At 42.3% G+C, this 14,281-nt stretch overlaps 1 protein-coding gene across 1 annotated transcript in view; it reads left to right on the top strand.

Moving 5' to 3' along the window:
* Window positions 1–13,587, top strand: part of ncf4 (neutrophil cytosolic factor 4) — a 31,447-nt gene extending 17,860 nt beyond the window's left edge. The window contains exons 7-10 of the mRNA XM_071515007.1: window positions 4,894–4,992; window positions 8,374–8,537; window positions 9,771–9,836; window positions 13,081–13,587. Of these exons, the coding sequence (XP_071371108.1) occupies window positions 4,894–4,992; window positions 8,374–8,537; window positions 9,771–9,836; window positions 13,081–13,288 (537 nt within the window). The 3' untranslated portion in view covers window positions 13,289–13,587. The remainder of the gene's footprint in view (window positions 1–4,893; window positions 4,993–8,373; window positions 8,538–9,770; window positions 9,837–13,080) is intronic.
* Window positions 13,588–14,281: the final 694 nt, after the last annotated feature.

Consider the following 14,281-nt stretch of genomic DNA (forward strand, 5'->3'; position numbering starts at 1 on the left):
CTAAGTTGATCCAGCTAGTCAGAAGTTGCATGATTGACACATGAATGATGATTTTGAACTTGGCCCACATCTGATGGCTTGAAGGTCATGTTGGGTTTGAAATCAATTACATTCATTATTACATTCATTTTTTTTATTTTTTTTTTAATTGAGCAGTTTGATTCAAGCAGAATATGGGATTTGGTAATGCTAAAATGAGCATTGATGTGTGACAGCTGTACAATCACAGACACAGACACTCACACACACACACACACACACACACACTCACTCAATGCCCCTTCTCATACACATATATACATATACTTATCCTCCTATGATCCTTCACTCCAGGCCTACTAGGAAGTGGGTCATCTAATTAAAAAAACACACTTTCATTAAACGTCAAGGAGGAAAAAAACCCCTCAATTTTCCGTCTCCACCTCCCTGTTGCCAGACTAACGAGCTAAGGGCTTAACGAGCTCATTAAGGCGGGGTCGTCGGGAGTCTAATTGGATTGGATGATTGCTCCCGTGGCTGGCTGAACCCAAGGGCTGTGTGGCTATAGTTAGAGAACGGCTTTACTGGGCACCCAGGTACCCCAACACCACCAAAATACCTGGCCTGGAAAACCGTGTGTGTGTGTATGTGTGTGTGTGTGTGTGTGTGTGTACCTGTAGGAGGGATTCCTTTTCTGCTACTCATTCTCTTAACCTTAAAGAAAAAATCCACCCTTGGACACTCTTACACAGTTAGATATCACCAGTTTGTGATGTTCAATGCATTCCAGTTAGAGTTATTTTGTGATAAATTGTTGTAAATAAATTTTTTGGTGAACCCACTTTCCCTCAACCTGCCTCATCTACTTCTCCCTCAGTTAGCGATTTTTTACATTACCCAGAATGCCTTTCGAGAGAGATAGCGTTAGCGTAGTACGTTTTTTTTTTAGTCGAGAAAAAGTTAGTGGAGAGAGAACAGTTCCATGCCCGGTTGTTCAAATTAGAAAAATGCCATCGAGGAGAGTGTTGTATTTCACACGCTACTGATGACAGATCTGCAAAGATGCAAGCTGTTGCTGCATTGCATTCTGGTCTATTGAGGCTTCTGTCGGTGGAGAAATTGGTCTCTCTGCCTCTTCTGCGATGGATTTCTCCCTGTATGATTGTTGAACGTCTCTTGGTGCAAAATGGCGGCTCTAGAAAGAAGCCCTCGCTCTTTAATTCTGAGGGACTGACACCAAAACCTGACGTTTACTGTTAATGTTTTAGATAGATGAAAACAATGGTGTTATTAAACTCCATTGTAGCTAAACTGGAAATATCTTGACGTGATGTCACATCATCTACATTTGGCCAGTTATCCACAGTAGTAAGAAAAATACACCACCAAACAACAAAATGGGCCCCGAAATCACCAATCGCTTTTTTTCTTACAGGAACAGTGTGTTTTATGGTGGAGTTTTACTTTAATGAGTCTTCTGCCTTCTTTCTACAAGTTAGCACACTTAGCAGTTTAAATGCTGTTTCACATCATGCAAATGTGAATATGCTGTGAAAATGTCTGAATGCAAGATATCTGATACACTTCAAAATCCTGCAAAACCTCAAAAAAACTGAGCTGGTTTTGGTTTTGCCTTTCATCCTACAATAGCTTGACCGCAAAGGTGCAAAGTGTCATATTACAGTAAGATACTGTATTGATCCCCTCACGCACGCACACACACACACACACACAGCTTCACATGGAGATAGAGATACATGCAGAGAGAGGGGGAGAAATTGAGAGAAAAAGAGAGACTGAGAAAGGATTGGAGAGGGAGACTGGTAGAGAGACATAGAGGAAGACAGACTGATAGAGAAAGAAAGAAAGAAGAGTCTTTCTTTTAGAAAGGGAAAGAGACTGACGGAGAAAGAAACTGAGGCAGACTGATAGAGAGAGAGAGAGAGAGAGAGAGAGAGAAAGAGTTGTGGGAGAGTCTGGGAAAGTGAGAGAAAAAAGAGAGAAGTAAAGGAAAAGATAGAGGTTGAGAGATGAGGGTGAGGAGATAGAGAGAGGGTGAGATTAAAGCAGGAGTAGAGAAAGAGAGAGAGAGAGAGAGTGGGAATTGCTTTGTCACAACATATTCTGTGTTTGTCTTGGAGATTGTAGCTTATCGCCTCCAACACATTTTCACATCATCTATAAATTACAGCCAGCGGCGGCTCGACGGTACAATGAAACACAACAGCGTCTGGAATAATGCATTAAAAATAGCAGCCCTGAATTCAAAGACTGTGTGTGTGTGTGTGTGTGTGTGTGTGTGTGTGTGTGTGTGTGTGTGTGTGTGTGTGTGTGCGTGTGTGTGTGTTCTCAGGGTCAGGGTAATCTCAATGGATTGTTAATCCAGACAGCTCCCTCTGTCCCCAGCTTCATTAATCTGCCACCAGCCCGTGTCTCATTACCTCTGGATATGCGCACGCACACCCACACACACACACACACACACATACACACACACACACACACACTCTCTCTCTCTCTCTCTCATTCGCTCACTCATTGACACACACTCACACACTCCTTTGTCACACACGCACACTTCAAGCTCTCTCACTCACTCATTCAACACACACACAACACACGAAAGCACAGGCTTTCGCACACACACACACACACACACACACACACACACACACATACACAAACACACACTCTCACACACTTCATTGGGTGTCATGTCGTTCAAACACGTTGCACTGTAACACATCCTCACTCCATCTAGAAGACAGCAGAGATCTATCAGCGCTCCGCAGCTCGGCACATCCATTAACTTTCACTGTACTCCTCTCCTCCTCCTCCTCCTCCTCCTCTTCCTCCTCCTCCTCCTCCCCCTCTTCTTCACCTTCCTCCCACTGCCTCAACCGCTCCTCGTTCTTTTTTTGTCCACCTCTCCCTCTCTATTTCTTTCTCTGTGTCTCTTTTGTTCTCTGTTCCTGATATCTGTCTCTCTCTCTCTCTCTCAAACTCTCCATGCTTTCTTTGTCATAAAGTTGTATCTGTGTGTGTGTGTGTGTGTGTGTGTGTGTGTGTGTGTGTGTGCGCGCTCATGTGTGTGTAGTGAGTACCTGCATGTGCATGTACATCTGTGTTTTTGCATGAGCGCATGAATGAGCAAGGATCTGCATGTGTGCGAGTGTGTGTGTGTGTGTCAGTGTGTGTATGTGTGCGTACATGTGTGCATAAGTGAATGAGTACATGTGTGTGTTGATTCTGTTTGTGTGTGTGTGTGTGTGTGCATGTGCGTATCCATATGTGCATGAGTGAGCGAGTACCTGTGTGTGTATGTGAAAGTTTGCATACTTGCATGTACATGTGTGTGTATGTGCAGTGTGTGTGTGTGTGTGTGTGTGCACGTGCATGTGTTTGCATACCTGTGCATGTGTACGCTCATGTATGCATGAGCAAGTATGTGTGCATGAGCGAGTATTTGCTTGTGAGTTGGTGCGAGTGCTCTGTGTGTGTGTGTGTGTGTGTGTGTGTGTGTGTGTGTGAGTGTGTGTGTGTGTGTGTGAGTGTGTGTGCGCTTCTCCCCCGCTCTAATAGGCTACTTCATCACCTGTCTGTGCGAGGGTCTCTTTGGTAATGGAACATCAAAAGAGCAGAAATAGGTTTAAAGCAACACTAATGACTCTACTGCTTTCTACTTTAGATGCAAATTCTCCTCTGGTGTCTAACAGGAACCACCAGCATTTCTACACTTATCTCTCTCTCTCTTTCTCTCTCTCTCTCCTCTCCCTCTCTCTCTCTTCACATCGCAGCGCTGCGTTTCTTAAGCCTGTGCTGCTTTTACACAACCTCCTGTACATCTGTTTTATCCCATCCCCCCCCCCCCCCCCCCACACACACACACACACACACATTTGTATCACCATACTTAAGGTAGTCAAAGGAGTTTGACTACCTTAACCCTCTTAACAACATGTCTAACCCTAAACCCTATCCTTAACCTAAGCCCAATGGTGGAAGTAACTAATTACAATCACTCATGTTATTGTAATTCAGTAGCTTTTAAGTGTACTTGTTTGTGCATTCTTTTAAATCAGTAATTGTACTTTTATTTAAGTATATATTGACTTCTACATTCTCTCTACTACATTTTAAAATCACATTACAGAATACAAAATTTGTCAGCTCTCCATAAGCATTGCATCAGAAACTGGCCGGTCATTTCTCTCTCTAACAATGTTCTGTTTTGTAAAAAGTAACTTGGTAACTTTTACTCACACACTTTTTACTTTTGCTTAAGTAGATTTTAACAGCAGTACTTCTACTTAAGTAAAATTTCAGAAAAGTAACAGTACTTCTACAAATAATAAACACACACATACAACTAAACACACTCACGCACAAACACAGCTACATACACGCAGACACACACGTGCGCACATACACATACACACAAGCGGCGCATACACACACGCATGCACACAGACACATTAAGTGAAACACACACACACACACACACACACACACACACACACACACTGGCCATCTTAAGTTCCAAACTTCACTCCTTCCTATCAAATCCCTCTTTTCCTCACAAATCTCTACTTCTGCGGACAGATGGAATGATCACTCTCTTCTCTAGCATCCCTTCATTGTCATCCTCTCTCTCTCTCTATCTCTCTCACACACATACACACTCACACATGCACACACACTCCTTTATTCTCCATCAGCAAAAAGTGTGATGAGTCTTACCTGTCCGCTCTCACCGTCTCGTCTCTCTCTCCTCTGTGTTTGGTCTGTCCGTCTCTCTTCCTCTCTCTCCTCTCACCGACTGTGTGTGTGTGTGTGTGCTTTCTTCTGTGTGGGTGTGTGTGTGTGTGTGTGCTTTCTTATCTCTGGGTGTGTGTGTGTGTGTGTGTGTTCCAGGCGATGTTTGACTTTCGCGGCTCAAACAAGCTGGAGTTGAGTCTGAAGAGGGGAGAGGTGATCTTCCTGCTGCGACGAGTGAATGCCGACTGGCTGGAGGTAAGAACAGAGAGAGAGATGGAGGAGGGAGGGAGTGAGTGGGAGGGAGGGAAAGAGGGAGAGAGGTAGAGGGAGGAAGAGAGGGAAGGAGAGAATGAAAGAGATGGATGGAGGGAGAGAGAGGGGGACAGGCAGAGAGAGAGAAAGGGGGATTCGGGAGGAGAGAGAGAGGGAAGGTGGAGGGGGAAGAAAGAGAGGAGAAATAGGAGAAAGAGAGGGAGAAAAGGGAGGGAGGAATGAGAGAGAGAGGGCAGAAGACTGAGAGGGAGAAAGAGAGATAGAAAATGCAGAGAGGAGAGGGAGAGAGATGGAGGGAAGAGAGGGAGGTGTGGGGAGAAAATAATAGGGGGAGAGAGTCAGAGGGAACAGAGAGGAGAGAATGAGGAGGTGAAAGGGAGGATGGAGGGAGGGATGGAGTGGGGAGAAGAGATAGGGAGAGCAAGTAGGAGAGAGAGGGAGGGCAGTAAAGAGAGGAGGATTGGGTTTGGGGAGGGGGGTACATACAGATAAACCCTTTAATTTTTTAATTATTAATTATCCTCGACTTAATCAGGTCGTCTCATGGAGATCAAGATCTCTTTTTCAAGGGAGAGAGACCGGAAATCATAAATGATAAAGTCAAAAAGACAATACACAGTACAATTCAGTCACACGTTCCAGCAGTCATAAAGGTAGCAACATAGATTACAATCAATCAATCAATCAATCAATCAATCAATCAATCAATCATTTGTATGGCACATTTCATACAATGAGTTGTGAATGTGCTTCACGTAAAATATATAAAAAAAGAAGAAAATTAAAGCAGATTATTACACAAAAAACACGGGCATGTGCCCATATTAAAAACAAAACACTCCAAAACATGAAAAAAAAAATGATAAAAAGTAATCCCCACCTGGGAGCTGCCCAGAATAACCAGCCTGCTGCTACTGGCCACTGAGCAGCTCCACTGGACGGACTGGAGGGGCTGGAGGGGCTGGAGGGACTGGAGGGGCTGGAGGGGCTGGAGGGACTGGAGGGACTGGAGGGGCTGGAGTTGCCTTGCTCTAGGACACTTCAGTGGCTGTTTAGAGAGGAGGGGAGCATTTCTCCTTTACTGTTCCTGCACAGACTTTCCCAGCAAGTCTGGGAGTTGAGGCGACTGCCCCCCTGCTGTGGGCAACTATAAATATCCAGAAGATTTCTGTGAAATGTTTTGAAATGAAAGATTTTAAAATGTGTAAATTCATGGTCTGAAGTGTTTAACATCAAGGTCGGCTGCAGGGATCGAGTTTCTCTTAGATGAAAAATTACCCAACTAACACATTCAAGTCCCAAGTGTGAGTGTGAGTCAGCCAAAACAAGATGCGGGGCATTCAAATTAGCTCTTCACTGAATAAATGCAATATTTGATCATAGGTGTTGACAAATATTGGTCATGGGGATTCTGCTATATGTAATGGAGTAGTTATGGAAAGGTCAGGAAACTCATTTAACAAAGATGTGTGAGGCGATGAGATGGTGTGAGAGAGAAGCTGGGAGTGGATGAGTGGGAGAGAGAGAGAGAGAGAACAAAAGAAAGAGAGACAATGAGAGAGAGAGAGACAGAGAGAGAGAGGAGGTGGAAGCTGATATGGTGGGAGAGAGTGAGCATCAACACACTCATCCTGCCCCTAGCTAGTTAAAGAGAGACAGAAAGACTCAACAGGAAGAATGATTATCTCTATATTATAGCTATAAAGACGCATCTTCATCTAATACACTGGTTTCTGTTGTTTATGACATGTTATTGTCTCGTTTTAATGCTGTTCTTGCTTTGGCAACGTTGTAATCATGCTAGTAGTAGGCATTTGTTTTTCATTTGAATTGAAAGTGAAAAGAGCATGGGAGACAGAGAAATAGAGAGGGATACTAATGAAATAGAAGAGGGAAAGAGAGAGAGTGAGTGAGGTCTTGAAAAGGCTTCATGCTCATCCTCCACTCTTTGAATCCTTGCAGTGTGTACTACTGACATTCGTCAAACTGTAATAATTAGTAATTCGCCCAGAGGTTGGAGGAGCAGCTTTGTGACTGCAGGGTCACTGGTTTAAATCCCTGGACAGACTGGAAAACCTGGGTGAGGAAAGTAAATGCGAAATACTCTCCCTTTGATCAACAACTACTGTTAAAATGCCTTTGAGCAAGGCACTTAACCTCCGACTGCCCCAGTGCAGCTGCTCAGTAGAAGACTGGGCTTTACTGGGAAGCTCCCAGGTGGGAATGTGTGTGAAGCAGGACGATGCTGGAAAAAGCATCTGTGCTCAGTCTGCCCATCTATCAATCTAAATAAAGTTCAAATGCACATACTAATCCCATGTTTTTTAAAGCCATGTTTGACCCGAGTCAAATGTACACCTCAAAGACAGATCCCAAGTCATGCTGATTACTTCTGATTTCTACTGAGGGTAATTGCACTGCATTGCACTAACATTGGTTTGGTGCTCATGTTACCTTAATGTCCCACTGAGCCCTAGATGTCATTTCAACGTCACTTTGTCATTTAGCTCTCATACAGCGCAGGATCTTTTTGGCTATGTATAGCCCAGTTTCAGACCAAGCAGTAAATACATTATTACATATTTAAACAATACATAAACAGCTGTAAATATCAAAAACATGCACCAGAGCAGTCCATGTGTCTTATCCATGTGTCCATGTGACTTTGTCTTCTGGCATATAAGGAGACTATGTAGCCTCATTTTAGTAAAGACATCTAGAACCATTTAGACGTCTTTTAAAAGGCTAATCAGTGTAAAATTGCTCAGTGGGACTCTTTGTATAAAAGTGTTAACCAATCAGGATATGTTATGTTGAAGCTGCACTAGACAACTTGGCACTTTGGCAGCACCAAGTGGCAGCGTGAGATGACTGTTTGAATTTTTGATATTAATCTGAAATGAATTTATGCAAATAGGGTGAAGCTACATAATCTAGAGCGGATATGACTTTCTTCACATTGTAGCCCAAGTTTGTGATTTAGCCTGATAAGTCTAGTGCATTTTTACATAAAGCCTCTTACCTAGTGCAGCTTTAAATGAGTGTGCCACCTGTTGTGTGTAAGAGTCTGAGTGTGTGTGCAGTCACACACTTACACACACCTGGGGTGCAGTAAAAGGCTGTCTGGCTGTGTTAAAGGCTTGTAACATCAGCAGCACATTATGAACAAGGTAATTAGTCGAGAAAACTCCTCTCTGGATGCACATCCAGTGTTTTGGTTTGGGTTTGATCACTCCATCCTCTGGGATTGTCCTCCCTTCTTCTCTCTAACTCATCTTGCTGTTTTTTCTCTTCTCTTCTCTTCTCTTCTCTTCTCTATGACATATACTCTTTCTATTCTGTTCTCTTCTCTTCTCTCTCCAGGGCACAGTGAACAATCAGACAGGTATTTTCCCAGAATCCTTTGTGAAGATCATAAAGCCCCTCCCAGAGAGTGACACGGAGGGTGAGGGGGGCGGAGCCTCAGCTGCCGGGTCCTACAGCTGTCTGCGCTGCTACCTGCTCACCCCTTCTGGAGTCGACACCAGGTCTGTGTGTGTGTGTTTATGTGTGTATGTGTGTGTGTGTGTATGAGTGGATGTGTGTGTGAGTGATTAGTGATTTGATATGTATGAGTACAGATGTACAGTACGTTAAGGACAAAGTAGGTTAGTCTACAGGTAATTTATCTATTTTAAATTCTAAATTGCGGTGAGGTGAGGCTATGGTGGTTCTGATATAGTACATAGAAACCCCATTTTTTGATACAAAAATTCATCCATCGTGGAGTTGAAAAAATTGTAGCTTTTTCAGCTGCGGTCTGATATCTAAGAAATTACATTCAGAATGGTATTTTCTCTTTTACTTTATTCGAACACTAGATTGCTAGCCTTGCTCTAACTTTCTAGCACAAGGCTAGCAAGTTTTAGCTTGGGTCATCACATAGAGACCAGATGGACTCAGGCTAAACTGAAACTGAAGACACTCCAGCTTCAAGTCTGCTGTGTGCAGCATTTTGGGTTTCCCATTAATGAAGAAAATGGCAACAAGACAAATGACAAGACAAAGTCTGTTTGCAAGTATTGTAAGAGAGTCTTGCCTTCAGGTAACAGCAACATGCTGCACGGTCGACAGCAACATCAATGAAAAAATCCAGTCGCTGCCTGCCAAGAAGAATAGTTGAAAGGCCAAACAACTTTGACAAATCATTTTGGAGACCAGCTTTCACAATCAAGTGCAAGTGCACTTTTTTACTCTTCAGGCTTATTTGAGGATGAAATTGGTCTTAGATGTTATTTGAACTGTTTTTAAAAAGTTTCTAATTTAACTTACAGTAACTAGTAGTTGTAGTCATCCAGTTTATGGTTTACACTTTCCCTCACAAATAAAAAGGGATTTTTTTTAGTCATAATTGTCTTCATTCGGATTTTAAAACCCAGTCTTGTGTATCAAACCGAATCATTTGCTGAATGAATCGTTACATCCGTAGTAAAGACACTAATAGGTATGAATAAATTTAACATTATTCTTCAAAAGTCCTGTGGCCCTCTCTGTACTGCTGCCAGGATACGATTTCCATCGTTATTGTCCTGTAGCAGATGAATGTGCTGGTCCTATGAATTTGTTTACAGGTGGAAGCGTCGCCTATGCAGCACTGCTCAACAGGTTTTTGTAATAGTGCTTCTAGGTGTTACATGCCGTTGCATTGTATTGCATAAAAATGGCGCCACTTCCTACGTAATATGAAAAGCTGCAGCGATGATTATGTATTCTTCTTGCAGAGATGTGTGTGTGGAAGAGGACATCACCATCCAGCCAACATACAAGGACCTGCTGATTCGCATGAGGTCGGTCCCACCGCCTTCACCACTCCCACAATCAATACTGTCTTAGGCCGGGGACACACTGGAGGATTATGAGGCTGATTCACACCGTATTTAGACATCCCAAAAATCAGGAAGGGAACCTCTAATCTGAGGCTCAATCAGGAGCGATGGTCCTGAATCTGTAACCACTCTGATCGACTTTATTGTGCACATTAATACATAATAATTCATGTTGGATGGCACAAGATTAGCAGTGATTGAGGGATGTGAGAGATGTGAGTTGCGGGTGTTTACAGCTGACTGTTTGTTACCTCTGGGTTAGGTTAGGCTAGGTTAGGTTAGGCTATCTCTGGAGCAGAAATAGACATTGTTATTGTAGCGCCACAGCTGCGAGTGCGTTACCACACCAAGGGACATTTTGCTTGCAATAAAATGACTTGACATGTTTCAAAAGCGGTTAAATTGAAGCCAATGGGGCATGTTCCAAATACAATGTCTTTACATTCAAACCATATTCACATTATGATTCATATACAGTATTATATGAATACAGTCCCCATTCCCATTTCCATTCTTCTTCTTTTTCTTTTTTTTCCAGCAATGTGTCAATGAAAAACAGCATTGCATCAATGAAAGAAATCTCTCGCCTCATATCTTAAAATTGTGATCTGTTTATTATCTCCTGTGTTTCCTCTGTAGTCTTGTCCCTTGCTGCTCTGTAAATCTGTAAAACTTGATTTGCTGGACTTGTTTTGTTAAAACCATTTACGCTAATTTGATTCATTTAAGATGGTGATTTAAGATGGTGAATGAATACATTTTTATTCTCAAATTTGAGCACAGCAGAGCAGATTTCCAAACGAAGCATGTTTATCCCTGAGACGTGCTGATGAACCGAGCTGATTGCTGACCTGTGTAAGCACATTTTTAGCATTTTGCTCTGTCATTATTGTGGCGACGAGTTTGCAATCCAATTCCAGAACAAACACGGATGAGGAGAAGTCCATTAATTCTCCGGCCTTGCCCTGAGGGGCGGCATGTTTTGCTATTGTGCATTGCATAGCTGCAAATTGCCAGTCGCCAATCTTCAGTGCAACTCAAATGAGTTCCTCTGGGACCTACGAACCCCCCCCCCCCCCTCCACCACCGAATGCATATGCTCAGTATACTGTCATATCTATCTTTCTTTCTCCCTCTCTCGCTCTCATCCTCTCTCTTTCTTTCATTCTCTTTCTCTCTCTATCTCTCATTATCTGGTAATTTAGATAGGTGAGCGCTGTGATGATTACTCCCCCTCCCCTTCCCCCCATTCATAATCAGCTCATTTCTGCCGCTTATCTGCTCATTATTGTTCTTCTGTGTTCAGGCCTATTGTGCCCTGGAGTAGGATGGATGAGACCCAGGTCCTCAGTTTTAATATGGCTTAGCACTGATAGAGGGAAGGAGACAACGATGAGAGAGGGAGGATTGGTGGAGGTATGAGGAGAGAGAGAGAGATAGTGGGGAAAAAAGAAGAGAGTGTAGCAGCTGAAAATGTTATAACTGCTGGATAATGTAATAAAGACGTAATAAAACTGTAAATGTAATAAATTGCCAGATAACATCACATTACTACATTAACCTGCAATTATTACTTCATAAGGTGCACACCACGTTTATTTAACTGACAATAATATTGACTAATAATGTAACTGCAGTAATCACATTCTTTTGTTTCTTATGTGTTACTACATTATTAGTCAGTATGATTATCATCATCAGCTAAATTGTGTTACACCCCTTCTGAAGTAATGATCTAGTTAAGAGGTTAATATTAAAAGGTTATATCACATTTTCAACCCATTTAGAGGGATATTTTATTACATTTTTATAAGTCATGACGTTATCCAGCAGTTGTTACATTATCAGCTGCCACAAGGAGAAAGAGAGAGAGATCTCGATATTGCTGCTGTTGTATCTGACACAGTTGAAATATTTTCTGACAGAGTAAAACCTTATTCTTTTCCCAGAGAGAGCTTTGTAAACGTTTTTGCCTTTACCGGTTTAAAACTGTGATTTTGACATCTTGGAAATAGAAGAAAATGACACTTGTTCACTTCACTTGTTTATCATTGGTGGCTGGGAGAAACTTTGCACATCTCTGATTGCGTCATTTATGAGATTTGATACTGTACCATGTCATGCCTCTAGGAATCCAAAAGAAAATCTCATAAACTAGAACTGTCTCTTTCTCTCTCTCTGTCTTCTTAACCTCTCTCGATCTCCCGTTCAGCTCTCCCTCTTGAAACCATATTCTCTAAACATACAGCAGATGGTGCATATACAAAGATGGTGGACTGGTCAAACGTCCTGTCTGCACATGTGGGCGTTAGCCAGAGCTGTTTTTAGAGTGTTTTCAAACCTACAGTCCACTTCCTTTGGTCCCGATAAGGGGATGAGTTGTTGCTTTGTTGCATTTATGCATTGGTTCGGTTACATTTCACACTGCAGAATTTCAAGCAAACTATATCAACAAAAGCCACATGGGGGGCAGTCATTCCTTTATTGGTTAGACACTTGGTGTAGTGTTTGTTCTGGTGTAAACAAACACAGAACATCAGTTTGTGGATCATCGCGTTTGCTGTCCAACGTTCTCTAAATCCTGTGAATTGTATCTGTTGTGTTCTTCAAGGATTATCAAACAGTCTGTGGAATGAGATTATGAACAAATAATACTGCAAGTCAAAGGTGATTTCTTGGTAGAATTACCATAGACAAATGAGACCATAGTTGGGACGGTTGGTAGCCTCTGCCTCACACCAGTGTTATTATTAGTGCTTGTGTTCAAAATTAAGACCACATTTCCCATCAACTCCTCTGTCACAAAGAGGATGAACGTGTTGGAAGTGATCTTTACATCAGCCTTTCACTTGTTTCACCATCTGCCAGCTTTAGCTACATTTGCACCGGAAGAACTCCTCCCTCTTCCTTCTTTGTGCCATAAAGCAATACAGCCAATTTCCTGCAAAATCTAATCTGGTGACACACACAATTTGAAATGCAGCATAGAGGCCGGTAGAAGCTGTCAATCTTCTTGGCGATGGTCTCATTTGTTTATGGTAATCATATTAATGTCTCAAAATTAACGTAGTCCATTAACTCTCCTTCTGTATCTCTCTTTTACTCTCTCTCTCTGTGTCTCTATCTTTTACTCACTCTCTCTGTGTCTCTATCTTTTGCTCTCTCTCTCTATCTATTGCTCTCTCTCTCTCTCTCTCTCTCTCAGAAACGTCTTCAAGGTGGACGACGTCGCCCTGAACTACCGCGACCCCGAGGGCGACCTGATCCGCGTCCTGGACGACGAGGATGTCCAGCTGATGATCCAGGAGGGCAAAGGGCAGCGGGACAAAGTCAAGAGACCCGTCAACCAGTTCATGTGGGAACTGCATGTGACCATGACCTCTGACATGTCTGTGTACAACACTGAGGTCTGAGAGAGAGAGAGGTAGAGAGAGAGAGAGAGAGAGAGACTTAAACTTAAATATAAGGGGAGTAAAAAAGATATTTAGTATTCACATATAAGAACAATGAACACAAACAAGTGAATATTGTTGCTAATTACTGGAATATTGCACGTGTGTGTGTGTGACATCAGACTCGTGCATTCACTTAAGTTCCATCCATATCAGTTCAATTCATTCTCACTGTTGATTCAGTATATTGTTCACAGCCAATACATTTCACTTCACAATATTTACACGTTGTTACAAAGTACAGTGTTTTTAAAATAAATTTGTACACTTTACATTTGCTCTGGTCCTGTTCTCTTATTTAAACAGCATCTGTCATGTGTCTTACTACAAATTAAACAGAGTTCGTAACTGTACTGGCTTTTCTTGTCACTGCAGTGGCATCAGAGCTATCCTCCACTTGAACTGCAACAGTCTATTCTCTGCAACAGTCTATTCCCTTTCAAATGTTTTAGACTGAGCTGAATTGACATATTCTAATACAAAACTACGCCTCACCAGACTATTCTTTGCACCTTCTGATGGCTGAACAAGGAACAATCTATGACTTTTCCAAACAAAGTAATCAGTGAGTCATTGTATTGATCAACAAAACCCCAAAGATATATTGAGGTCATTTTGTGCTATGAGACAGAAAAATCGTACTTGTCGGACCTTTGAGTGATGATAAAAGAATATGTTAAGGTTTGTTTTGTGTGTGTGTCAGAGTGTGTGTGTGTGTCAGTCTGTGTGTGTGTGTGTGTGTGGTAGGCTGCTGTCTCTAGTGAAGTGAAAGGAGCTGATAGCAGTGAGATGAAGCCATAGGCACTGCAGTCTTAACTTTCTCTCTTTATCGTTTGACACACAAGTAACAGTTATATATGTTTTTTTGTCTGTGTGTGTGTGTATGTGTGTGTGTGTGTGTGTGTGTGTCTAAAAGTCAGAGAGAGCGACTTCATCCCTCCGTGGCCGCGTCTC

The sequence above is a fragment of the Centroberyx affinis genome, unplaced genomic scaffold (genome assembly GCF_046629955.1).
Source record: "Centroberyx affinis isolate AG114_WGS23_722 - 3 ecotype Tasmania unplaced genomic scaffold, CSIRO-AGI_Caff_v1 ptg000296l_1, whole genome shotgun sequence".
Taxonomy (NCBI): Eukaryota; Metazoa; Chordata; class Actinopteri; order Beryciformes; family Berycidae; genus Centroberyx; species Centroberyx affinis.